At 43.6% G+C, this 26,516-nt stretch overlaps 1 protein-coding gene across 5 annotated transcripts; it reads right to left on the bottom strand.

Moving 5' to 3' along the window:
* Nucleotides 1-1,459: 1,459 nt before the first annotated feature.
* On the bottom strand, nucleotides 1,460-26,346 carry igsf5a (immunoglobulin superfamily, member 5a). Of its 5 annotated transcripts, none has more exons than XM_042326803.1 (9): nucleotides 26,241-26,346; nucleotides 25,710-25,787; nucleotides 18,239-18,550; nucleotides 8,219-8,509; nucleotides 4,697-4,826; nucleotides 3,857-3,881; nucleotides 3,656-3,747; nucleotides 3,351-3,418; nucleotides 1,460-2,839 (listed from the first exon to the last, which is right to left on the bottom strand). In XM_042326803.1, exons 2-8 carry the CDS (start codon nucleotides 25,750-25,752, stop codon nucleotides 3,400-3,402), a joined length of 912 nt encoding a protein of 303 aa, XP_042182737.1. In that variant the 5' UTR covers nucleotides 25,753-25,787; nucleotides 26,241-26,346; the 3' UTR covers nucleotides 1,460-2,839; nucleotides 3,351-3,399. The 5 variants fall into 5 exon arrangements, with proteins under 5 accessions (XP_042182737.1, XP_042182739.1, XP_042182736.1 ...); XM_042326805.1 differs by having other exon boundaries at nucleotides 3,351-3,415; XM_042326802.1 differs by having other exon boundaries at nucleotides 4,697-4,810.
* Between the last annotated feature and the right edge of the window lie 170 nt (nucleotides 26,347-26,516).

Raw genomic sequence — 26,516 nt, 5'->3', positions numbered from 1 at the left:
ATCTCTGTCAGCGTCATTTCACTGGAGGTATATTGGGTGTGTTGGGTCATTGTCCTGGGTCATTGTCCTGTTTAAAACAAATGATAGTCCCACTAAGCCCAAACCAGATGGGATGGCGTATCAATGCTGTGGTAGCCATGCTAGTAAGGTGTGCCTTGAATAAAAAAATAAAAAATCACAGACAGTGTCACCAGCAAAGCACCCCCACACCATCACACCTACTCCTCTATGCTTCATGGTGGGAACCACACATGCAGAGATCATCCGTTCACCTACTCTGCGCCTCACAAAGACATGGCAGTTGGATCTAAAAATCTACATTTGGACTCATCAGACCAAAAGGACAGATTTCCACGGTCTAATGTCCATTGCTCGTGATTCTTGACCCAAGCAACTCTCTTCTTCTTATTGGTGTCCTTTAAAAGTGGTTTCTTTGCAGCAATACGACCATGAAGGCCTAATTCACGCAGTCTCCTCTGAACAGTTTATGTAGAGATGTGTCTGTTACTTGAACTCTGTGTAACATTTATTTGGGCTGCAATTTATGAGGCTGGTAACTCTAATGAACTTCTCCTCTGCAGCAGAGGTAACTCTCGGTCTTCCTTTCCTGTGGCGGTCCTCATGAGAGCCAGTTTCATCATAGCGCTTGATAATTTTTGCGAGTGCACTTGAAGAAACTTTCAAAGTTCTTGACTGACCTTCATATCTTAAAGTAATGATTGACTGTCAATTCTCTTTGGTTATTTGAGCTGTTCATGCTATAATATGGACTTAGTCTTTTACCAAATAGGGGTATCTTCTGTATACATCCCCTACCTTGTCACAACACAACTGATTGGCTCAAACGCATTAAGAAGGAAAGAAATTCCACAAATAAATGTTTAACAAGGCACACCTGTTAATTGAAATACGTTCCAGGGGACTAACTCATGAAGCTGGTTGAGAGAATGGCAAGAGTGCGCAAAGCTGTCATCAAGGCAAAGGGTGGCTACGTTGAAGAATCTTAAATCTAAAATATATTTTGTTAACACTTTTTTGGTTATTACATGATTCTATATGTGTTATTTCATAGTTTAAAAAAAATCTCTTCACTATTATTCTACAATGTAGAAAATAGTCAAAATAAAGAAAAACCCTTGAATGAGTAGGTGTGTCCAAACTTTTGACTGGTATTGTAGGTTTGAGATAGAATGTCTTTGTGTGTGTGGTTGAGTGTATTTCTGTCAACCATCCTCTTTAATTGCTTCATAAGTCCAAGCAGCATTGTTATGCGACACCATGATGCAGATGATGTCATTTCAGATTAGAAAGCACTGAGATCCTCTGATGCAGGCTGACCGATTGACTCTCTCCGTGGCTTTTACACCCCATGGCTTTTGGAAACTTTACCTCTGAAATGGTAATTATTATTTACCATGCTTATCTTGCACTCTGAAACTTCATATTAGTCACGGTAATGTCCTTGGTAGGAAAATTAGAAAGTGTTTATTTGATTACATCATACATCACTACACTTGACCCGGTCAAAACAATTTGACATACTTCATCTGGTAAATCCCTACCTCACAATTACAAGATCTTGCATATTACAGTAAACAATTGTTAAATGGAATGGAGGTCACTCATATGGAATTGTTGTCATTTTTATTATAAATATAGAATAGATTTATTATGATTAAGTTCTGTTTGAACAAAAAGGCCGATGATAATGTAGTTATTACACTATGGTAATAATGGAAGACTCTTATAGGAAATTGCTACACCATCACGTTTTAAGAGTATGACAAAACTTTGTTATGGGTAGGGTTGAAATACATTCCCTGGTTTTCCAGATGATTCCTGAAATTAAGAGGGAATAAGCAGGAAATGGAATCCGCCTTCCTGGATTTCTAGAACACCTGGACATTTCTAGAAAGTTACAAGAATTTTGCAGCCCTAGTCTCGGGTAATTGCACTTCTCAATATGTCTACCGAATCACATTGCATTCATGCCATTAACATGGGGTAACATTCCAGAAGAGAATACGTTTGAACATTGATATAGGCCTAAACCCGAATGGCTGGAGCAGTGAGAGTTCCAACAGACTCTATGGGCTGAAGGGAATGTGGAGGATTCTCTCTGAGCACTTCAGCTCACTGTCATAAACCTCTAGTTCAATCATGCTGAATTTATGAGGCCCACCACAATGCTAGCTGGTACAGTAGATAGAAATGTGGCGGTGCTGGGGCTGTGGGGGGACAAGCTCTTAACCTAACAGAGTTATGGAGCCCTGTGCTCATGACGGAGTATTGAGAGGCAGGCCTTGGTGCATCAATCAGTTTGTCAGAGTTTCCATCACATTTACCTTACTGTCAAAGATCATTTGGGTGCGTGCTTATGGACTAATTTACACCCAGTTTGCCATTATATAAAACCATATAGAAATGAATAGCTTGCCCAGTGTGACAATTATTTAAAACTCAAGGGGAATTTGTTTGGTTGGCATCATATGCTCCTGCCCTTAGTTGATATAGATGTGTTTTGACAATATTTGGCCTGGTAGGTTGCCTTACAAGCAAACCCTTCGAGGCTTAGTTCCAAAATAGAGGCACCACTTTGTTTCAAAAGTTGGGGAAGTTTCCAAAATGATAACATGAAGAGCAGAGAAGGGCAACATTAAAACATTTTGAGAACATTTGACATATTTTACAGCTGGATTCTGCTGTATGTGAGTAAGATTGTACAAATCCTTCACACAATAGTAACATGTCTGTGTTTCCTGACACCAGTTACACCCAGGATGTTGTATGCACTGGCATGGCCATTTGCTGCCTGGTTACCATTGACAAGATCAGGAATCTGGTAAACAAAAGCAAAACATAGTTTACAGTGTATACTCTTCCCTAAATGTATCCCAAATGATACATGTGGTTTACAGTTTATGTTTAACTTCTCCCATTTAGGTAATGAAAGAGCACAGTAACACTTTACAGCTCTCTCACACTCTCTCTTTTAGGGTTGTTGGTTTGATTCCCACGCGGGACCAGTCCGAAAAAGTACATATGCACTCACTATTGTAAATCGCTCTGGATAAGAGTGTTTGCTAAATTACTAAAATGTAAAATAACTAATAATCTTCAGCTGAAAATGCAATCACCCTGAAATTCTTAGGTTATGACTTATTACAGTTGACTTTAATATTACATTTGTTAAGTTTCATGAGGTACTTCTTACCAGACTCATTACTTTTATGAAAACGAATCAATTACACTGTAAATAAATCATACAGAATAAATTGGCATCTGAACAAATTAAGAAATCCACATCTAAATCTAGAGGCCACCTTATGTGGCAATGTATTATTACGTACCTCAAAATGTTTTGTATAGTTAGTCTGGATGTAACCACTGTCGTTGAATTCACTGTGGGTGACACCTGCTGTAAGAAAGATACATCTCAGTATTTTACCATTGGAGCATTTTCAGGGATAGAAGAATGTGTACACATGTGACAGCAAGAGGCTGATATAAACATAGCACGGCATAACTTAAAGAATTTTGTTAACATTAAAAATGTGTTCTGTTAATCGAAAATGTCATTCTAATCTGTGTGTAGGCATAAGTGCCTATGCGGGCGCATGTGTGTGTGTGTAAAGACAGAAATGATAGCTCCTACTTGTTTGGCCGTCTATCACGTATGCAGGGTTTTCCTTGCCCTGTCTCTGTCCCACTGCGCCACCACTCATCTCGATCTGGGACCTCGTTCTCCTGGGATACATCAAACACTTCACTGCAACAATCACACTATAAACCTCACATAATGATCAAGGTAACTGATCTGGTAATTGGGGACAAAATGGTAGCAGAACTCTCTTACCCCATTTCCTTCTGGTAGCTGGATTCTGAAATGAACCCGAGAGAAAATAATAATGAATCAGGTATAGACGTGTTGCTTTTGGTGATGGTAATTATGCCATGATGAATGTAGTAGGTCAAACTTTATTTGGATAGTCCATCTGTAGATGCGATCTACAGACTATCAGTAACATTTCAACTGACTATCTACTAATCCTAACACTAGCTCTAACCCTAACCTTACCCTAACCCTTATTCTAAACTTAACCCTAACCTTAGCAAGCACTTGCTTATCAACAGATAGTTTGTTGATAGTATGACCATCAGTAGAGCATCTACAGATGGAAAATCCGGACTTTCTAAATCAAGTGTGACCGAATTAATTCTCCAACATTTGTCCCTAGACATATAGGCCTATAGGTGTTATAGACCTATAGTCAGAGTTTTGTACCCTTTCAGACAGTGAGTAATCTACATCCACAAATGATCATACATTAACCTTTATACTCATTAGAAGGTTTACTGCAAGTCAACCTCTTTGTTAGCATCTCCTTGAAGTCTGTTGCTTGTTGAGCTTTCCTGTATGCATCGGACATATGAGAGGCAAGCAGCGAGAGCCAAACAGTCCTAACGTTACTATATTTTCTGACTGGTGTGTTCTGTATTTAGATGAAGGCCTCTGCATATATCTCACCCTGTCATTGTCCTAATAGAGGACCTCAGTGAGACCTGTCCTGACTCAGTCTACTTGTTTTCTACTTTCTTCAGTGAAACAGAGCAAGAGGCTCGTTTTGGGCATGACTCCTGCTCCTTGGACTACAGGAGGTTTGACCTTGATACAAGCTAAAGAAAGGCTTCTTACTTGCTTCTTTTCTGCGTTTGCAGCAGAAGACGATTCCAAGGATGAGCAGCACCAGCAGAGCGAAGCCACCGATGGAACAAACGACAGCGATGAGCACAGTCCAGTCTTGGGGCTCTGGTGAAACAGTGGTCTCGAGATAAGTAAGAGTTAGTGAGTTAGTATGTATGGTTAGTAAATATCACAATGTAGACTGACATCTTAGCCTTAAACTCAGTTGGCTATTGAGACAGTAGGTTATATTGTAAGTCCAACCTGCCACTAGTTGTTAATGTACTGAACTAATCAAATGTGTGACGGAGCTACGGAAAATTATACATGGCAATGTGCTCTTGGAAGAAATACACAACTTGTATCATGTAAGTATCTACCTGCATAAACAATGAATTCATTCACTTATTTATTAATGTAATAAGTAATTATGGAAAAATAATCACAGTCCCACAGAACAGTACAAAGGCATGTGTTAAGGGAGGTAGCTCTTATCCTTTCTCAGAGGATTTTCTCATATTTTTTATTGCTCTAAAAATTGTAAGGCCAGCCAGGAACATCAACTTTTAATTGTGATTTTTGGCAGCACCTCAACTTGGCCAGGAACCCATAAAATCCCTTTCCTGACTCAGCAAGGGTTCCCATTTCTAACAGTGTAAGCAGACCTCACTAAATCCTATCCATGTTGAAGGTACTGTCCAGGCTACTGAAAGTGACCAGCCAGGGCTGGCACTATAGGCTGGACGTAGGGGGAATGGCCCGCCCTACCTTACCTTGTTCCCTGTCCAAACATTTCAACATTGATAATTTATTTGATCGAGAAGCAAACAGAAAGACTGATTAATTTAAGATAGGTTACCTTCGCACGTATCTCACCAGAGAAAGAATCAGAGCGATCAAAACGTATCTGATGCTGCCTGGCCAAAAAGAGTATTGCATATCATACTCTTTTTGGCCAGACAGCATCAGATACATGGGCTACACACAGTAAGACAGAAAAACACTATTTTGCACGCTCGGATGCTTTCTCTGGTGAGGTGGTTTCAGTCACTTGCGAATTGAAGGAAAGTTGGCGGGTGCACAGTGTACTGTTTGGATCCTGGAATTATTTTGGACAAACGTGCGAAGGTAACCTACTTTTGAAGTGATTTGTTTGACAATCAGATTAAAACATCAGACTGGTTGTGTTCATGCACATTAAAATGGAAGATCGTCAAGGACAACAACCACCCGAGCCACTGCCTGTTCACCCCACTACCATCCAGAAGGCGAGGTCAATACAGGTGCATCAAAGCTGGGACCAAGAGACTGAAAAACAACTTATATCTCAAGGCTATCAGACTGTTAAACAGCCATCACCAACACAGAGAGGCTGCTTCCTACATACAGACTCGAATCCTTGGCCACTTTAATAAATGGATTACTATTCACTTTAAATAATGCCACATTAATAATGTTTACATTACTCATCTCATATGTATATACAGTTGAAGTCAGAAGTTTTCATACATTTAGGTTGGAGTCATTAAAAATCGTTTTTCAGCCACTCCACACATTTCTTGTTAACAAACTATAGTTTTGGCATGTCGGTTAGGACATCTACTTTGTGTATGACACAAGTCATTTTTCCAACAATTGTTTACAGACAGATTATTTCACTTCTAATTCAATGTATCACAATTCCAGTGGGTCAGAAGTTTACATACACTAAGTTGACTGTGCCTTTAACAGCTTGGAAAATTCCTGAAAATGATGTCATGGCTTTAGAAGCTTCTGATAGGCTAATTGACATCATTTGAGTCAATTGGAGATGTACCTGTGGATGTATTTCAAAGCCTACCTTCAAACTCAGTGCCTCTTTGCTTGACATCATGGGAAAATCAAAAGAAATCAGCCAAGACCTCAGAAAACAAATTGTAGACCACCACACATCTGGTTCCTCCTTGGGAGCAATTTCCAAACACCTGAATGTACCACGTTCATCTGTACAAAGAATAGTACGCAAGCATAAACTCCATGGGACCACGCAGCCATCATACCGCTCAGGAAGGAGATGCGTTCTGTCTCCTAGAGATGAACGTACTTTGGTGAGAAATGTGCAAATCAATCCCAGAACAACAGCAAAGGACCCTGTGAAGATGCTGGAGGAAACAGGTACAAAAGTATCTATATCCACAGTAAAACAAGTTCTATAACGACATAACCTGTAAGGCAGCTCAGCAAGGAAGAAGCCACTGCTCCAAAACCGTCATAAAAAAGCCAGACTACGGTTTTCAACTGCACATGGGGACAAAGATCGTACTTTTTGGAGAAATGTCCTTTGGTCTGATGAAACAAAACTATTTTTTTATGGCCAAATAGTTCTAACTATAGAACTGTTTGGCCATAACGACCATTGTTATGTTTGGAGGAAAAAGGGGGAGGCTCTCAAGCCGAAGAACACCATCCCAACCGTAAAGCACGGGGGTGGCAGCATCATGTTGTGGGGATGCTTTGCTGCAGGAGGGACTGGTGCACTTAGATGATGGAACCATGAGAAAGTAAAATTATGTGGACATATTGAAGCAACATCTCAAGACATCAGTCAGGAAGTTAAAGCTTGGTCGCAAATGGGTCTTCCAAATGGACAATGACCCAAAGCATACTTCCAAAGTTGTGGCAAAATGGCTTAAGGACAACAAAGTCAAGGTATTGGAGTGGCCATCACAAAGCCCAAAGACATCAATCATATAGAAAATGTGTTGGCATAACTGAAAAGGCGTGTGCGAGCAAGGACGCCTACAAACCTGACTCAGTTACACCAGCTTTGTCAGGAGGAATGGGACAAAATTAACCCAACTTATTGTGGGAAGCTTGTGGAAGGCTACCCCGAAGCGTTTGACCCAAGTTAAACAATTTAAAGGCAATGCTCCCAAATACTAATTGAGTGTATGCAAACTCCTGACCCACTGGGAATGTGATGAAATAAATAAAAGCTGAAATAAATCACTCTCTCTGCTATTATTCTGACGTTTTACATTCTTAAAATAAAGTGGTGATCCTAACAGACCTAAGACAGGGAATTTTTACTAGGATTAAATGTCAGGAATTGTGAAAAACTGAGTTTAAATGTATTTGGCTAAGGTGTATGAAAACTTCCGACTTCAACTGTACTATATTTTATACCACGTATTGCATCTTGCCTATGCTGCTCGGTCATCACTCATCCATTTATTTATATGGACATATTTTTATTCCACCCCTTTAGATTTGTGTGTATTAGGTAGTTGTTGTGGAATTGTTAGATTATTTGTTGGATATTACTGCACTGTCGGAACTAGAAGCACAAGCATTTCTCTACACTTGCATTAACGTCTGCTAACCATGTGTATATGACCAATAACATTTGATTTGATACATTTCTACAGTTATATTACATGTATTTCCTATAAAAACGCATTTAAAAATGTGTGCATGCCCTTGTCCCGTGAACAAAACGTGCCCCCCTATGGAAATCAAATGCCTGTCTAACTGAAGAGTCAGAAGAGTTCTTACCAACCACCAGGTAGATGGAGCTGGACAGGGGGGTGGTCAGGGCAGATACGCTGGCCAGGCACTTCACTTGAACACTGTTGACCCCTCGGACAGTGAGGAGGCTGATGGAGTTATACAGACTGTCCAGGGCCTCACTGCTACTGTTGTAGCTGTTCTGGTCCACCACGACCCCATCCACCACCCAGCTCACTGTGGGCTCAGGGAACCAACCAGAGGCCTCACACTGGACGATGGCCTGGTGGCCCTGGGCCACTGTCATGTTACCTCCCACAATCCTCACTGTGCCGCTCTCTGTGGAGACAGACAGAAGAGAACAGTCAGCAACCGTGAGGGATGACATCTTATATGAAACACAATGAATGTACTGTAGTGTTAATGTTGGAACACCTACAGAGTGGATAATTCTACAGATGTTGGAACTTAATTTGAGCCAGTTTGCTTCAGCAGGAAAATAATCCTGCAACTATGTTCTAGTATGTTAAATGCTTCCTGAATGTCCTGACTTAACACTGGTCGCAGCTGAGGGTTGGCCACAATGTAAACAATCAATGTAATATCGACATCCATTCAGTTGGATATTACTACTGCCTGCCTAGGAGTATTGATACATGGAGGGGAATATGTTTGTAATCGGGTAGGTCCAAATCAGGGGAATGAGAAGTCCATCCATGCACCATACTCTATATCAGGGGTGAAGGTACAACCCAGATGCAGACCACGTCGAATAAACAATAGTTTAATATTCCAACGGGGGCAGACAATGGACAGGTCATGGCAGGCAGGGCTCAGTAAACCAGAGGTGGGGCAACGGTACCGGGCAGCAGACAGGCTAAGGGAGACAAAGGGCTGTGAGACATGGGTTTGACTCTGGAGACATGAAAGGTGGGATGAATACGAAAGGTAAGGGGCAAAAGAAGATGAACAGCAGAGGGGCTAATGATCTTGGAGATGGGTAACGGGTTGATAAACCGGGGGGAGAGATTGCGGGATTCCACCTGGAAGGGCAGATCCCGGGTAGATAGCCATACCTTCTGCCCGAGACGAAACCGGGGAGCCGGGGACTGATGGCGATCCGCTTGTTGTCGATACCTGGAGGTGGTCTTGAGGAGTGCTCTCTTCCAACAACAGTGGTAGACAAACATCTGGGCAGAAGGTATGCCGACCTCCTCTTCCTGCTCAGGGAAGAGTGGGGGATGATACCCGAGGGAACATTCAAATGGTGATAGGCCTGTGGCAGATCAGGGAAGGGTGTTGCGGGCGTAATCTACCCACACCAGCTGCTGGCTCCAGGTGGTGGGGTTGGCGGAGACCTGGCAGCGCAGGGTGGTCTCGGGGTCATAGTTGGCTCGCTCCGACTGGCGATTAGACTGTGGGTGGAACCCAGAGGACAGGCTGGCCGACGACCCAATGAGGGTGCAGAACACCTTCCAGAACCGGGACGAGAACTGAGGGCTGTGGTCAGAGACCATGTCCACGGGCAGTCCATGGATCCGGAAGACGTACTGCACCATGAGCTGGGCCGTCTCCTTGGCAGAGGGTAACTTGGGGAGAGGAATGAAGTGGGCGGCCTTGGAAAAGCGATCCACCGCAGTCAGGATGGCGGTGTTGCCATCAGACGGGGGGAGACCCGTGATGAAGTCCAGGGAGATTGGGCCCACTCCAGGACCACGGAGTGGACAGCGTCAGGCACGAACATCCGGTTATCTGGGACCCCCTAGGGTTCGGCTGGGACCGCTGTGCCTCCCGAACCTGTTTCCCGATACCCCAGCTGAGTGCCGTCGCCAGGCACGAGATGGGAAGGGGCTCCGGGGTCGGGCTCCGGGGTGGTAGCTGAGTCGTTATAGCAGTGAGACAGGGCATCCGGCTTGACATTCTTGGAACCCGGCCGGTAGGAGAGGGAAACGTTGAACCAGGTAAACAGCAGAGCTCATCTCACCATCTCACCTGGAGTTGAGGCTCTTGGTGGTGCGGAGATACTCCAGGTTTTTGTCATCGGTCCACACAATGAACGGATGTTCCGCCCCTTCGAGCCAGTGCCTCCATTCCTCCAATGCCATCTTCACCCGCGAGAAGCTCCCGATTCCCCACATCGTAATTCCTCTCCATGGAGGTGAGGTGGTGGGAGAAGAAGGCGCAGGGATGTAGCTTAAAACTTCTTTGGGATAGGTGGGAAGGTAGCGTCCCACCTGGCCAACATCCGGTGAAATGGCAGAGCGCCAAATTCAAATTAAATAACTATAAATATTAAACTTTCATGAAATCACAAGGGCAATACATCAAAATAAATCTTAACTTGTTGTTAATCCAGCCAACGTGTCAGATTTCAAAAAGGCTTTAAGGCCATGTGAAACCATGCGATTATCTGAGGACAGCATCCAGCACACAAATGCATAAAAAATCATTTTCAACCAGGGAGTTGCGACACGAAAGTCAGAAATAGCGATATAATATATGCCTTACCTTTGAAGATCTTCTTCTGGTGGCACTCCAAAAGGTTTCAGTTAAATTACAAATGGTCCTTTTGTTCGATAGATTTCTTCTTCATATCCATAAAATCTCAGTTTAGCTGGTGCGCTTCAGTCAATAATTCACTCGGTTTCTATCAGTCAAAATGCATACAAAATGAATCCCAAACGTTACCAATAAACTTATCCAAACAAGTCAATCAACGTTTATAATCAAGCCTTAGGGACCCTAATATGCAAACAAACAATACAATTTAAGACGGAGAATCGTTATTGTCTTTACCGGAGATAAACATAAATAACGCGCTCTCGGCCATGCGCATGGAAACACTACAGCCAAAATGGGAGCCCTTAGAAAAACTACTTCTTCTCCCACATTTTTCCAAAACCAGCTTGAACCTCTTTCTAAAGACTGTTGACATCTAGTGGAAGCCCTAGGAACTGCAATCGGGCATGATTTCGCCCTATTATAAAAGTGCCAGCCATTGAAATCAGTGGTAGGATGAAAAAAACATTTCTTGGGATGGTTTGTCCTCGTGGTTTCATCTGCCATTTCAGTTCTGTTATACTCACAGACATTCTTTTAACAGTTGTAGAAACGTTGGCGTATTTTCTATCCAATTCTACCAATTATATGCATATCCTACCTTCTGGGCCTGAGTAGCAGGCAGTTAACTTTGGGCGCGCTTTTTACCGGAATTCAAAATACCGCCCCCTATCCCAAAGAAGTGTTAAGGTCTAGGGCATTGGCCACCACAAACTGGAGGTGAACCCCAGGAAGCGTTGCAGCTGCACCCTGGATGTAGGCTGAGGTCAATCCACCACCGCTTTCACCTTCTTGGGATCCATCTTGACGCTCCCAGCAGAGATGATGTAGCTCAGAAAGGGCATGGTGGAGCGATGGAACTCACACTTTTCCGCCTTAAAACTTCTTAAGTCGACCCTCTACTTTTTCGAACATTCTGTTAAAAATCGCGCAACATTTCAGCGCCCTGCTACTCAGGCCAGGAATATAGTATATGCATATGATTAGTATGTGTGGATAGAAAACACTCTGACGTTTCTAAAACTGGTTAAATCACGGCTGTGACTATAACAGAGCGTCTGTTTCATCGAAAAGCACAGGAAAATCTGATCACTGAAAATGGAAAAAAATATCCATGCGCCACTTCCAGGAATTGTTAAAGGTGAACCGGATTAAATGAGGCCGAGGTTGCAGTACCTACAGCTTCCACACGATGTCTAGAGTCTTCTCATTTGCTTCGGATTTGATTCTTGGTCGAACCGACCCAAGGGAACCGATTCCCTCCGGTCTCTGGCAGGATGCTTTGGTTGAGATTTCTCCGGACATTTTTTCCAGACGGACACCTATAGAATTTACATCGCCTCCTGATGAATTTTATCGCTTATTAACGTGTACTAATACCTAAAGTTGCATTACAAAAGTATTTCGAAGTGCTTTGTGAAAGTTTATCGTCAACTTTTTTAATTTTAAAAAATGACGTTACGTTATGAAACGCTATTTTTTTCCGTTTATCACACAGTCTTCATAGATCGATATCTAGGCTATATATGGACCGATTTAATCAAAAAAAAAGTGTGATTTTTTTTTTTGTGATTATGGGACATCTAGGAGTGCCAACAAAGAAGATGGTCAAAGGTAATGAATGTTTTATATTTTATTGTGCGGTTTGTGTAGCGCCGACTATGCTAATTATTTTGTTTACATCCCCTGCGGGTCTTTTGGGGTGTTACATGCTATCAGATATTAGCTTCTCATGCTTTCGCCGAAAAGCATTTAAAAAATCTGACTTGTTGCCTGGATTCACAACGAGTTTAGCTTTAATTCAATACCCTGCATGTGTATTTTAATGAACGTTTGCGTTTTAACTAATACTATTAGTGTTTAGCGTAGTGCATTTGCATTTCCAGAGCTCTAGATGGGACGCCTGCATGCCAGGTAGGAGCAAGAGGTTTTAACGAACAACTGGTCCTCCAGAAGGAGCTGGAGAACCTGCCGGACATGGAGCACGTGTTCTTGGGGGCAGTGGGAGAAGACGAGGATGTCATCAATGTAGACGATGACGAACCGGTTCAGCATATCGCGGAGAACGTCATTCACCGGAGCTTGGAACACGGCAGGGGCGTAGGTGAGGCCAAAGAGCATGACCAGATATTCATAGTGGCCGTGTTGAAGGTGGTCTTCCACTCGTCTCCCTCTCGTATCCGCAACAGGTGGTAGGCATTACTTAGATCCAGCTTGGAGTACACAGTGGCCCCCTGGAGCGGCTCGAAGGCTGTGGAAATGAGTGGAGTGGATGACTGTTCTTTACAGTGATGCAGGATCTTGTCCATCTTCTCCACGAAGAAGAACCCTGCGCCAGTGGAAGAGGAAGAGGGACAGATAAATCCAGTATCTAGTGAGTCCCCAATGTAGTCCTCCTTAGCCTTGGTTTCCGGTCCCGACGGCGAGTACAGACTCCCCCTGGCGAAGCGTGGTGCTAGGGAAAAGGTCAATCTCGCAGTCATAGGGGCGGTGTGGTGTAAGGGAAGTTGCCCAGGACTTGCTGTGACACCACCCGGAGATCCTGGTATTCAGCAGGAATGGTGGAGAGATCCGGAACCACCTCCAAGGACCCAGGAAGACATCCCGGGGCAGGTTATGCCGACTTCAGACAATGGGTGTGACAGAACGAATTCAAGCCCATGATGGCACCCGTAGACCAGTTGATGAGTGGATTGTGTCGCTGGAGCCAGGAGAATCCCAAAAACACGAGGATCTGGGGGGACTTGATGAGCAGAAACTGAACGGTCTTGCTGTGATTCCCTGGCACACGTATGTTGATAGGAGAGTTATTATAGCTGACCTGACCAATAGAGCGCCCATCCAATGCTCTAACATCCATAGGAATGGAGAGAGGCTGAGTGGGGATATTCAGCTCAGAAGTCAGTGTGCCATCCAAAACGCTCTCATCGGCCCCAGAGTCAAGGAGGACCCAAAGAGATTTGGACTGGTTTCCCCACAGCAGAATGACATATAAAGGGTTGTGAGTAAGGAAAGGAGAAAAGTCCCCCTAAAAGCCCACCAGAGTACTCGCTCCTACCGGTGAGCCTGCACTTTTACCGAGCACGAGGACACAAAATGACCCGCAATACAGACAGCTCCTTGTGCTGACACTGTGTTGCCATTCCGCTGGCAACAGCCCAGCCCTGACTAGCTGCATGGGCTTGGGAAACAGTGCCTTGGCCCTCCTCGGTGACTCTTGAGAAATGTAGGGAAATCTCGGGTGCACTCGGCCACGGGACCGTCGGGAACTTCTGGGAGGACTCGGAGGCAAGGTGGAGTCCCTGGACAAGCGAGTGAAATCGAATTTCCTCTCGATCTGTCGTACCCGCAATCGCCCATCGATGTGGATGGTCAAAGCGATGAGGGGGTCAAACTCTGTGGGTAACTCCCGAGCCGCAAGCTCCTCCTTAACCTCCTCCGAGTTGCTGTGCAGGAACATGTCGAACAGTGGTTCCGGGTTCCACGCACTCTCAGCTGCCAACGTACGGAATTCCACTGCATAGTCGGCCACAGTGCGGGCATCCTGTCGGAGCTGGATTAGCTTCCGGGCAGCTTCTCTCCAGGAGAAAGGGGCATCAAGGACCTTCCTCACCTCTCCCACGAACCCCTCCAGGCTCTCGCATATGGCTGCTGTTCCCATACAGCGGTAGCCCAGGTGAGAGCCCTTCCAGACATCAACGTGATGAGGTAGGCTATTTTGGAGCAATCCGAGGGGAAGGAGGAGGGCTGAAGCTCGAAAATGAGGGCACACTGAGCTAGAAACACCTGACAGGTGCTCGGCTCTCCATTAAAGCGTTGCACAGGAGGTAAACGGGGGAGGTGGAGTGGCCGGTGGGGCGGCATTGCTAACCGCCGAATTGCTGAGGCGCGGTGGGGTTACCAGCAGCATGTCCAACGCCCGGTCATGGCGCTCAGCCAACGTTTGGGCCCCTCCATCAGCCCATGAAGCAATTCCTCATGCCTACCAATGGAGGCTCCTTGGGAGGAGATGGCGTTGCGCAGCTGGCCCGCTGGGTCTGCTGGGTCAGTCATGGCCTGTTTGTACAATCAGGTGTGAAGGTACGACCCAGATGCAGACCACGTAGAATAAACAATAGTTTAATATTCCAACAGGGGCAGGCAATAGACAGGTCAAGGCAGGCAGGGGTCAGTAAACCAGAGGTGTTAAACCAGAGGTATAAATACACAGGGGATAATGGGGAAGATGGGCGACACCTGGACGGTGGTGGAGACAATCACAAAGACAGGTGAAACAGATCAGGGTGTGACACCATAGAAACAAGACCAAATCAATATCCAACAAAGGTAATCCAATAGAGCCAGCAGGAGCCGCAATAAGATGAACAGTAAATTGTAACCGTGAATGTGTAAATGGCATACCATCACCCAAGCCACTAGAGGAAGGAGTACAAAACAGAGTCAACCAAGGACGACCACACTCGCATGATGAGGGCCCTTGCCTGAGATTTGAAGACTTGCATTAGCTCCCTAAGCTAATGCATAGGCTTTAGCTCAGCAGGCTAGCAGGATAGTAGTATTATGGCACACAAGAGACCAGGGTTCAAATTCTAGGTCAATCACACATTTTGCTGAAGTGCTAATAAAAACAGATGTCAGCTCTATAAAACAAAAATGTCAAAAGAGTGTTCAGTAAAGATCAACTGAATTGAGAATATTCATTCCCGTTGCGCTTTATAATCAAATACAAAAATGTTTTTCAACATCTTGTCTCCAGGCTGGAATCTTTGTCTCAGAACATCTGATGCCAAACTTTATTCCTCTCTTTTTTGTGTGAACTCTACCATGTGGAAATAGGCAAATTTAGCAAATAATGAGCCTCCCCCTATGCATGGTGCAACTCTTCAAAATAGTCCATAAATGCTGAGCCCTACAAGGCATTTGCATATCCACAGTGTGTTTCCCCTATGCTTGGTTGGTTCTTCTATCATTTTGGGGATAGAAAAGTCACCATAAGGATAGTAAAAAACAGGAAAATTCTCCCTCATGGGGACATTTCCAGCATGCCCATGAGGACAACGGCTATTCTAAGCTCAGAGGTTTGGTTTAGGGTTAGGGTTGCAATTAGGATTAGGGTCAGAATTTGGGTTAGGGCAAGGGGTTAGTGGTTAGGTTTAGATTTAGGGTTAAGGTTAGGAATTAGGTTTAGGTTGGGTTACGGGTTAGGGTAAGGGATTAGGGAACATATTCATTGTAGTTCCACACGAAGATAGAAGAACATCACGTGTGTGTGTGTGTGTGTGTGTGTGTGTGTGTGTGTGTGTGTGTGTGTGTGTGTGTGTGTGTGTGTGTGTGTGTGTGTGTGGTGTGTGTGTGTGTGTGGGATGCAGGAGAAACTCGCTGCTCTGAACTAAGCTGACCACTCTGTCTCCCATTCCATGTACCAAAATGCTGCCGTTGGTGAGGACATTCTCACCTTCACTGTTAAGGCGAGGTTGAAAGTTCTACCAACAAAATATTATCTGCCACTCTGGTACCCTGCAAATCATGACCAAATCAGTATTCTACATGAGTCAAATATAGTGGAGTCTATTGTCCATGTTGTTAATGCACACAAGCATAAACATTCTTGTGTAAGGGGAAGCTGGTTTGATGTTGATGCCTTTGCCGAGAAGCTACTTAAGTACCAGCCCATCGGGGAGATGCTTGGACAGCCTTCGGGTGTAGGTGCAAGATGGTGGTGCTGATATTTGTCAGTCTCGGCCACTTACACAGGATTGCAGTGCATGGCCTCCAGATTGCTGGCCTGACAAAAACAAGAGCAAAGCAGTTGGCTAGGTACTGCTCTGTTTTCGCTGTCATGTAAAAATCTTCCCAGCGTGAAATAGTTCCAATCGTTCTGATTGTGACATCATGTTGTAACTTTCCCAGTCAATAATTGCACACGCAGCTGAGCTCCTTTAGATGTTTCTCTCACACCCCCTCGCCCTTGATTTAGCTAGCTAGCTAACTAAGTAACAAATATATGCAGTGTCAATTGAAAAAGTAGCGCCCAAGTCTTTGCAAACGCAAAAAATCTCTCCTCATGTCAATCCTCAGCACTTTGACGCGAGAGTCCGGGTATTTATATGCAGACCTCACGCCTCAACAAGCTTCTGATTGGTCCCTGGCCACCATTGATTTGCAGACATGTGAAGCAAATTTTTATGCTGGGAGAGATATTACAGAATGAAGTCACAATCAGAACACAATAAGAATGATCAGAACTATTGAGAACTATTTCAAGCTGGGAAGATTTTTAAATGACAGTGGGCAGAAGGAGGTGCTTTCTGTACCCTTGAGTGTCATCCATACAGGGACCTTTGAAATGTTTGGATACTTTTTTAATGTAAACTTGATAGGTGAATTCAAATAGAGTATATAAAGTGTGTGTGTGTGTGTGTGTGTGTGTGTGTGTGTGTGTGTGTGTGTGTGTGTGTGTGTGTGTGTGTGTGTGTGTGTGTGTGTGAGCGTGTGTGAGCGTGTGCACACTTGTGTGCGTGACTTGAGGAGATTGCGCTTCAAAGAAATGCTTACCATCAAATTAAGCAGTAGAGTACAATTAACCATAATGCAAATCCTACAGCTCCCATCCACTAGTGTGTTTTACCTTACCCTTGTCTAGGAGCCAAAGCATACTTGCTGATTGGAAACAACGGATGCAAGGGTGGTGTACAAAGTATTGTGGTGTACAATGTTTCTCTGGGATCTATAGACCAGCACTGTATTTTCTCTGCACAATTGCTAATGTGCAGATCAGACCAGTAAGATTTTTGCCTACAGCAAAAAGACTTACGTTACATGGACTTGGTTCATTAGTTATTTATTACACTAATCACTTTTGGCAACTGTGGCAAATTAGCTAGACAGAGAAAACTTGCCTTACCCACTGGGCACAGACGTCAGTTCAACGTCTGGTTTTGATTTACATTTGGTTGTGCTGACAATTAACGTGAACTCAATGTGAAATCCACCAAAAATGTCACCCTGCCCCAGTTACTCTGCAGTTTATTAATTCATTTAATTTAATCTCCTCAACAATGGTACTCTATCATTTCAGTAAAGGTGATTATTTAAATGAACTCCATATTCTAACCTTGGATTATATAGAAGCTCATCAAAAGTATTTTAAAGAGTTATTTCTGTCTGAATCAGACTGTTCCATCTGCCTAATACATGGATCCTTATTCCTGTGTTGATGATTAGCCAGGACCTGCTGAGAGAACAGATTATTATCCCTTTCTATGCTCAGAGTTTACAGTGTGCTACCACTTCTCTACTCTCTGATCTTACAGTGTATACTACTGCTCTCCAGAGCATAGGTCGGTCATTACACTACTGTCATCTATAGTGATACTGTATGTGCACAGCCTATACAGTGCAGGATGAGATGGGGAAAAATACATTATTTTACTACTCTGCACATTTTGATTCCAGTAAAGAGGCCAGTCTTCACTTCTAAGGATGAAATATTGAGGAATTGTTCCCAACCTTGGACAAAGAGCTGAGCGGTCTGGGTCGGCTTTTCCTGGACGCCACAGCTGACGTCACCAGAGTCGTTCCTCCAGACGTCCCAGATGATGAACTCCCAGCAGTATATGTCGGCGCTGGAGTAGTTTTTAACGGAGAAACGACTGTTGTGCTCAGACACACCAGTGCCACTGTTGATGGTGAGGACCAAAACAGTTTTAAGCATCCATGACATGGAGTACCAGGCCTCAGACAGGCTGATGTTAAACCGAGCCTCTGAGCCCCGTAGCACAGTCACATTCAGGGGCTCCAGCTGAGGGACTCCTGAGACTCCTGGAGAGGAGAGGAGAGGAGAGGAGAGGAGAGGAGAGGAGAGGAGAGGAGAGGAGAGGAGAGGAGAGGAGAGGAGAGGAGAGGAGAGGAGAGGAGAGGAGAGGAGAGGAGAGGAGAGGAGAGGAGAAGAGAGGAGAAGAGAGGAGAAGAGAGGAGAGGAGAAGAGAAGAGAAGAGAGGAGAGCATCATGGTGTGGTTAGAGTTGGGGGTGAGAGGAGATAATGATTATCTATTTGTCATTTGTTGTATTTGAGATCATTAAGTTTGCTGACGACACAACAGTTGTAGGCCTGATCACCGACAACAATGAGACGGCCTATAAGGAGGAAGTCAGAGAACTGTCCGTGTGGTGCCAGGACAACAACCTCTCCCTCAATGTGAGCAAGACAAAGGAGCTGATCGTGGACTACAGGAAAAGGCCGGCCGAACAGGCCCCCATTAACATCAACAGGGCTGTAGTGGAGCGGGTCGAAAGTTTCAAGTTTCTTGGTTCCCACATCACCAACTAACTATCACGGTCCAAACATACTAAGACGGTCGTGGGGAGGGCACGACAAAACCTTTTCACCCCCAGGAGATTGAAAAGATTTGGCATTGGTCCCCAGATCCTCAAAAGGTTCTACAGCTGCACCATCCTGACAGGTTGCATCACCGCCTGGTATGGCAACTGCTCGGCATCGGACCGTAAGGCACTACAGAGGGTAGTGAGAATGGCCCAATACATCACTGGGGCCAAGCTTCCTGCCAATAGGCGGTGTCAGAGGAAAGCTTATAAAATTGTCAGAGACTCCAGTCACCCAAGTGTTTATAGACTGTTTTCTCTGCTACTGCACGGCAAGCGGTACCGGAGCGCCAAGTCTAGCACCAAAAGCTACTGCTACTTTGCTGCTACTTCCTGGTCCAAGAGGGTGGAGTGGAGCCGAACCGAACCGATGGTGCTCCAATGCCCAGATGACTGATGCAACGCATGCTATTTCCCAGAAATGGGATGATTGACTTTCCTAACCCTTGTGAATGATTTGAGTGACTTGAGTGAGTGATTTGCCTTGGGGCCTTAGTACCTGTATTCTTGTCTTTGCTGCAAGTGCCACACCTTTAGAACAGTAAACCTCGAGAACCCTCTTGACTCATTATTCTGCCGATAGAACAAGTTCCTAAAACAGTCTAAGGTGTTTGGAATGTTGGGCCTGTTTACACTCTGAGTTGCTCATTCATTCCATAATAATAGATGCATTTTACAAAGTTCTTTTCATACAGACTACGTCACTTTAAAAAAAAATGCATCTAAGGAGCCCCATGGAGCTCCAATGAGACATGGATAGGCTTTCAGCAAAGTGACTTTCACTTTTACTTGAGTCATTTTCTATTAAGGTATCTTTACTTTTACTCAAGTATGACTATTGGGTACTTTTTCCACAACTGCTTGTAATGACAGAGTTGTGGGTTTGATTCCAACGAGGGACCAGTGTGAATGAAAATGTATGCACTCACTACTGTAAGTCACTCTCGATAAGAGCATCTGCTAAATGACAAAAAATTGATGAGGCTACTTGTGGCTACTTTGAAGAATCTAAAATGTAAAATATATTTTGATTTATTGCACACTTTTTTGGTTACTACATGATTCCATATGTGTTATTTCATAGTTTTGATGTCTTCACTATTATTCTACAATGTACAAAATAGTAAAATAAAGAAACACCATTGAATTTGTGGGTGCGTCCAAACTAGAAATGTCCTCTCACTGTCAGCTGTGTTTATGTTCAGCACAATTAACATGTGTAAATATTTGTATGAACATAACAAGATTCAACAACTGAGACATAAACTGAACAAGTTCCACAGACATGTGACTAACAGAAATTGAATAATGTGTCCCTGAACATAGGGGGGGTCAAAATCAAAAGTAACAGTCGGTATCTGGTGTGGCCACCAGCTGCATAAAGTACTACAGAGCATCTCCTCCTCATGGACTGCACCAGATTTGCCAGTTCTTGCTGTGAGATGTTACCCCACTCTTTCACCAAGGCACCTGCAAGTTCCCGGACATTTCTGGGGGTAATGGCTCTACTCCTCACCCTCCGATCCAACAGGTCCCAGACGTGCTCAATGGGATTGAGATCAGGGCTCTTCGCTGGCCATGGCATAACACTTCCTGCTGATTGCAGGAAATCATGCACAGAACGAGCAGTATGGCGGGTGGCATTTTCAAGCTGGAGGGTCATGTCAGGATGAGCCTGCAGAACGGGTACCACATGAGGGAGGAGAATGTCTTCTTTGTAACGCACAGCGTTGAGATTGCCTGCAATGACAACAAGATCAGTCTGATGATGCTGTGACACACCGACCCAGACCATGACCAACCCTAAAAGTGAATCCGACCATCACCCCTGGTGAAACAAAACCGCAACTCGTCAGTGAAGAGCACTTTTTGTTTTGCCAGTCCTGTCTGGTCCAGACGGTGGGTTTGTGCCCATAGGCGATGTGGTTGCCGGTGATGTCTGGTGAGGACCTGCCTTACAACAGGCCTACAAGCCCTCAGTCCAGCCTCTCTCAGCCAATTGCGGACAGTCTGAGCACTGATGGAGGGATTGTGCATTCCTGGTGTAACTTGGGCAGGTGTTGTTGCCATCCTGTACATGTCCCTCAGGTGTGATGTTCGGATGTACCAATCCTGTGCAGGTGTTGTTACACGTGATCTGCCACTGCGAGGATGATCAGCTGTCCGTCCTGTCTCCCTGTAGCGCTGTCTTAGGCATCTCACAGTACAGACATTGCAATTTATTGCCCTGGCCACATATGCAGTCCTCATGCCTCCTTGCAGCATGCCTAAGGCACATTCACGCAGATGAGCAGGGACCCTGGGCATTGTTCTTTGGTGTTTTTCAGAGTCAGTAGAAAGGCCTCTTTAGTATCCTACATTTTTATAACTGTGACCTTAATTGCCTGCCGTCTGTAAACTGTTAGTGTCTTAATGACCATTCCACAGGTGCATGTTCATTAATTATTCATGGTTCATTGAACAAGCATAAGAAACAATGGTTAAACCCTTTACAATGAAGATCTGTGAAGTTATTTGGATTTTTACGAATTATCTTTGAAAGACAGGGTCCTGAAAAAGGGACGTTTCTTTTTTTGCTGAGTTTATATTTAAATATTTCCAATTTCATAAAATGTTGTTACATGTAGTCTTTTGGTTCAACCATAATGCATAATAAACATGATCAACAGAGGGAACATATTGGGTGTACTCTGATAAGGTGGAGAAAGAATACATGAATTTACAAGACCTGTTCACAGAAAATATAATTGGTCATAAGATGGGCCTGAGATCAAAGTCAATATTCAGACCACTAGGGGTAAATGTGTTTAAAATAGGACATCCAGTAGGCCTCCCTCTAGTAGTTGGATCTCCATGTTACCTCCTCTCCTTGGTAGAGCAACATGCTCAATGCCTGTGTATTTGAGGGAGGAGATGGGATGGTTAGCTTCAACAAAGTAAGCTGCTATTGGATTGTTCGTGTTCTTACACCTGATAGAGCTGCGGTGTTCAGCTATGCATTATTTTAATTGTCTTTTTGTTTGTCCTACCTGGATTTCCCACATGTACAGGTGATGAGATAGATTACTCCCGTTGTCTTGCATGAGATGATACCCCTAACAGGAATTTTTCAACCTCTATGTGGGAGTCTGAAGAAGGATGTTGTTCTAGTGCTGTTGCGCTGTGCACATGAGCCACATTTGTAGTTCCCATTTGGAATGGGTGTCAAGAGTGTCTGAGTGAGCTCAAGGGGCAGGTCAGATCTCACCAAGTTATCTACATTATTGTGACCATGCTTATAGACCACCAGTGGAGGCTCCTTGAAGAGGTGTGCAATTTTTTTTGTCTGATTGCAAAATATGCCAGTGCTTTTTCAGGATTGCTTTCATTTTCTCAGAACACTTGGTGTACTTAGTGCAAAACACCATTGTTTTTTGTCTTTGATTTAGTTGTTAGCAATTCCTCTCTTGGTTTTTGAGATATTTTCATCATTGCAGCATTAAGAGTTTGGTCCTTGTAGCCTCTCATTTTGAATGTATCTGTCATTGTCTTAGCATTGCTGTCAAAATCTGACTGGTGGCCACAGATTCGTTTAACTCTGCATAACTGGCTATATGGTAGACCATTCTTGAGGGGAAGGGGATGCATACTATCCGCACATACTGTAGCAGGGTACCCCAGTCTGCAGCAGTCCAATCCCTGTACCTTTTGCAGAATATCAGTCTGTCCCTTATGTTTTCCTGGAGAGAAGTGGCTTCTTTGCTGCCCTTCTTGACACCAGGCCATCCTCCAAAAATCTTAGCTTCACTGTGCGTGCAGATGCATTCACACCTGCCTGCAGCCATTCCTGAGCAAGCTCTGTACTGGTGGTGCCCCGACTCCACAGCTGAATCAACCTTAGGAGACGGCCCTGGTGCTTGCTGGACTTTCTTGGGCGCCCTGAAGCCTTCTTCACAACAATTGAACCGCTCTCCTTGAAGTTCTTGATGATCCGATAAATGGTTGATTTAGGTGCAATCTTACTGGCAGAAATATCCTTGCCTGTGAAGCCCTTTTTGTGCAAAGCAATGATGGCGACACATGATGTCAGCTGGTCCTTTTGTGGCAGGGCTGAAATGCAGTGGAAATGTTTTGGGGGGATTCAGTTCATTTGCATGACAAAGAGGGACTTTGCAATTGATTGCAATTCATCTGATAACTCTTCATAACATTCTGGAGTATTTGCAAATTGCCATCATACAAACTGAGGCAGCAGACTGTGAAAATTCATGTTTGTGTCATTCTCAAAACTTTTGGCCACGACTGTACATAACCTGGTTCAAGAATTTATGACATTACCCTGAAGAAGGCACAGTGATGCCGAAACGTTGGTGGGGTTTTTTAAATACTGGGAGGTTATACATATGGAGTGTGCGACTCTCTTTGTTATTATAGTAAAGTACTTAAGTAGAAATACTTTAAAGTACTACTTAAGTGTTTTTTGATGTATCTTTACTTCACTTGACTATTTATATTTTTGACTACTTTTACTTCACTACATTTACTTAAGAAAATAATACACCTTTTACTCCATACATTTTCCCTGACACTCAAAAGTATTCATCACATTTTGAATGCTTAGCAGTACAGGAAAATGGTCTAATTTACGCACTTACCAACAGAAAATCATTGATCATCCATACTGCCTCTGATCTGACGGACTCATTAAACCCACATGCTTCGTTTGTAAATTATGTCTAAATGTTGGTGTGCCCCTGGCTATCCGTAAAAATGAAAAAAATAAAACTGGTGCCGTCTGATTTGCATAAAATAAGTCGTTTTGATACTTAAATATTTTATTAATTACATTTACTTTTGTTACTTAAGTATATTTAAAACCAAATCATTTTAGACTTTTACTCAAGTAGTTTTTACTGGGTGACACACTTTTACTATCTAATTTTATTTTTCTATTAAGGTACAGTGCCTTCGGAAAGTATTCAGACCCCTTTACTTTTTCCACATTTTGTTACATTACAGCCTTTTTCTAAAATGTATTAAATTGTTTTTTTCCCTCATCAATCTACACACAATACCCCATAATGACAAAAAAATGTAAATATCACATTTACATACTGTAAGTATTCAGACCCTTTACTCAGTACTTTGTTGAAGCACCTTTGGCAGTGAATACAGCCTCGAGTCTTCTTGAGTATGACGCTACAAGCTCGTCACACATGTACTTGGGGAGTTTCTCCCATTCTTCTATGTAGATATTCTTCAAGCTCTGTCAGGTTGGAAGGGGAGCGTAGCTGCAAAGCTATTTTCAGGTCTCTCCAGACATGTTCGATTGGGTACAAGTCCGGGCTCTGGCTGGGCACTCAAGGACATTCAGAGACTTGTCCTGAAGCCACTCATGCGTAGTCTTGGCTGTGTACTTAGGGTTGTGAACTTTCGCACCAGGCTGAGGTCCAGAGCGCTCTGGAGCAGGTTTTCATCAAGGATCTCTCTCTGTACTTTGATCTGTTCATCTTTCCCTCGATCCTGAGTAGTCTCCCAGTCCCTGCCGCTAAAAAATATCCCAACAACATGATGCTGCCACCACCATGCTTCACCGTAGGAATGGTGCCAGGTTTCCTCCAGAAGTGACACTTGGCATTCAGGTCAAATAGTCTTGGTTTCATCAGACCAGAGAATCTTGTTTCTCGTGGTCGGAGACCTTAAGGTGCCCCATGCAACATTTTGAACTGATACAGTATCGCCTGTCTCCATGCTTGACAAAATTAATCAGCTTACAGCGAATGTATCAATGAAATTCAGGTAATGAGTGGAATATATTTGCATATATAACCAAAGCATTTCAGCAGTGAATTGTACACTGCACTCCAAATGGTAGCATACAAGAGTGAAGCACACTGGCTGATGGAGAATGATGTACAGTATTTACAACCACATCCATATATGATTTGGTTTTACCTTCTAACATAAATTGATGTCAAATTGATACATTTATGAGGTACAAATATATAAATGTACTCAGTCAATCAAACATGTGCTTCGAGTTTTGAAACATGAGCCATTTTGATGATCTGTTTAGATTTCTGTGCTTAGAGTTGTGAAAATGTACCACATACTTGGGGAAATTGCACCAAAGTGATTGGAGAATAAAAACTGCACTATCCTGATGAGACCTGACTCATAAAGTTTCCTGAAGAAGGAAGCAATATTATAGCCTGGTGTAGTCAACGTAAAGCCATATCCATTAGGCATGTTAAATCAGAGACCTGTATTTCTCTGCATGGCTGTGATAAACACGAGAAGGCCTCCATGCGAAATGAACAGCTTTAATCACTCCCAAACGAGACCAGTCTAACTAGGGCAAGATGAAGCCAGGGATAAATTATATGCTGAGCTGGGTTCTAATGCTCGTTCAGTGAAATAGAGTTTGATGTTTATTCACTATTATCTATTCTCATGAACAGGGAAATGTTTGGGTAATCCCAATTGCGACGTCAACTATGGATTTTGTCCCCATCCTATCATATTCAGTAGATTTGTTTCAATTGTGAGTATATGCGATAGCGCAATGTAGTGTGTCAAATGTGTATATGTGTGCATAAAATATTGAGGTCTGCTCACCTGTTGCATAGAGTAAAAGCAACGTGAAGAAAACACTGGCCATGTTGCCCAGGTAACAGTCATGCTAATATTCCCTGCCTGTAATATAAAAACAAAAAAGACGATGGCATGGAAACAACACAGCGGGCAGCAAAATAGTGTACACATTCAAACAGACCTGAGCTCTGAACGCTACATTTTTCACCAAGGAATGTTGTTCGAGGAACTCCCCTGTTCACAAAACCACATACATTCTCTGATTGATCGCTGATCAAAGACTCACTACAGCCCAACCACAGAAACATTATATCTTAATAACTTATCTTCTCGCACAAACATTAATCAAACAAAATATATTATTGAAACAAAATATATTTCAATAATTGCGGTCTCATAGATCCGTCCATTCAGAGTACCGACAGAATCATACTTCCTCCCTAAGTCTTTCCCTCAACAACAACAAACAAGATCATTCTGAAATTACATTTTTCTTTAGGAAATATTCCTACTGAGATCCAATGTACATCGACATACATCATTCTAATAACTTACTTGTTGAAGACTCTTAGAGCGATGACTAAAATGGATCCAAGGTTAATTTCCTGTTGAATCAGACCTAGTAAATAGAGGGACTCCACCTTCAGGTGAAACCAAATGTAGCTTCACTCCCCCATATACATCTACCTCTACAGAGAGCAAGGTCCACCCATGTAACAGTTCCCTTATCAGTCACACTTGCATGAGTGAGTGCTTAAGCGTTTGTTTGAGTGTGTGTCACAGTTTCACCTTCTTGCATAGTGATTATTGGCATAGTTAAGCTTGCTGGTA

Source organism: Oncorhynchus tshawytscha, linkage group LG09, assembly GCF_018296145.1.
Source record: "Oncorhynchus tshawytscha isolate Ot180627B linkage group LG09, Otsh_v2.0, whole genome shotgun sequence".
NCBI lineage: Eukaryota > Metazoa > Chordata > Actinopteri > Salmoniformes > Salmonidae > Oncorhynchus > Oncorhynchus tshawytscha.
Note: the sequence above shows the minus strand (reverse complement) of the source record. Positions and strands in the feature narration are given on the sequence as shown.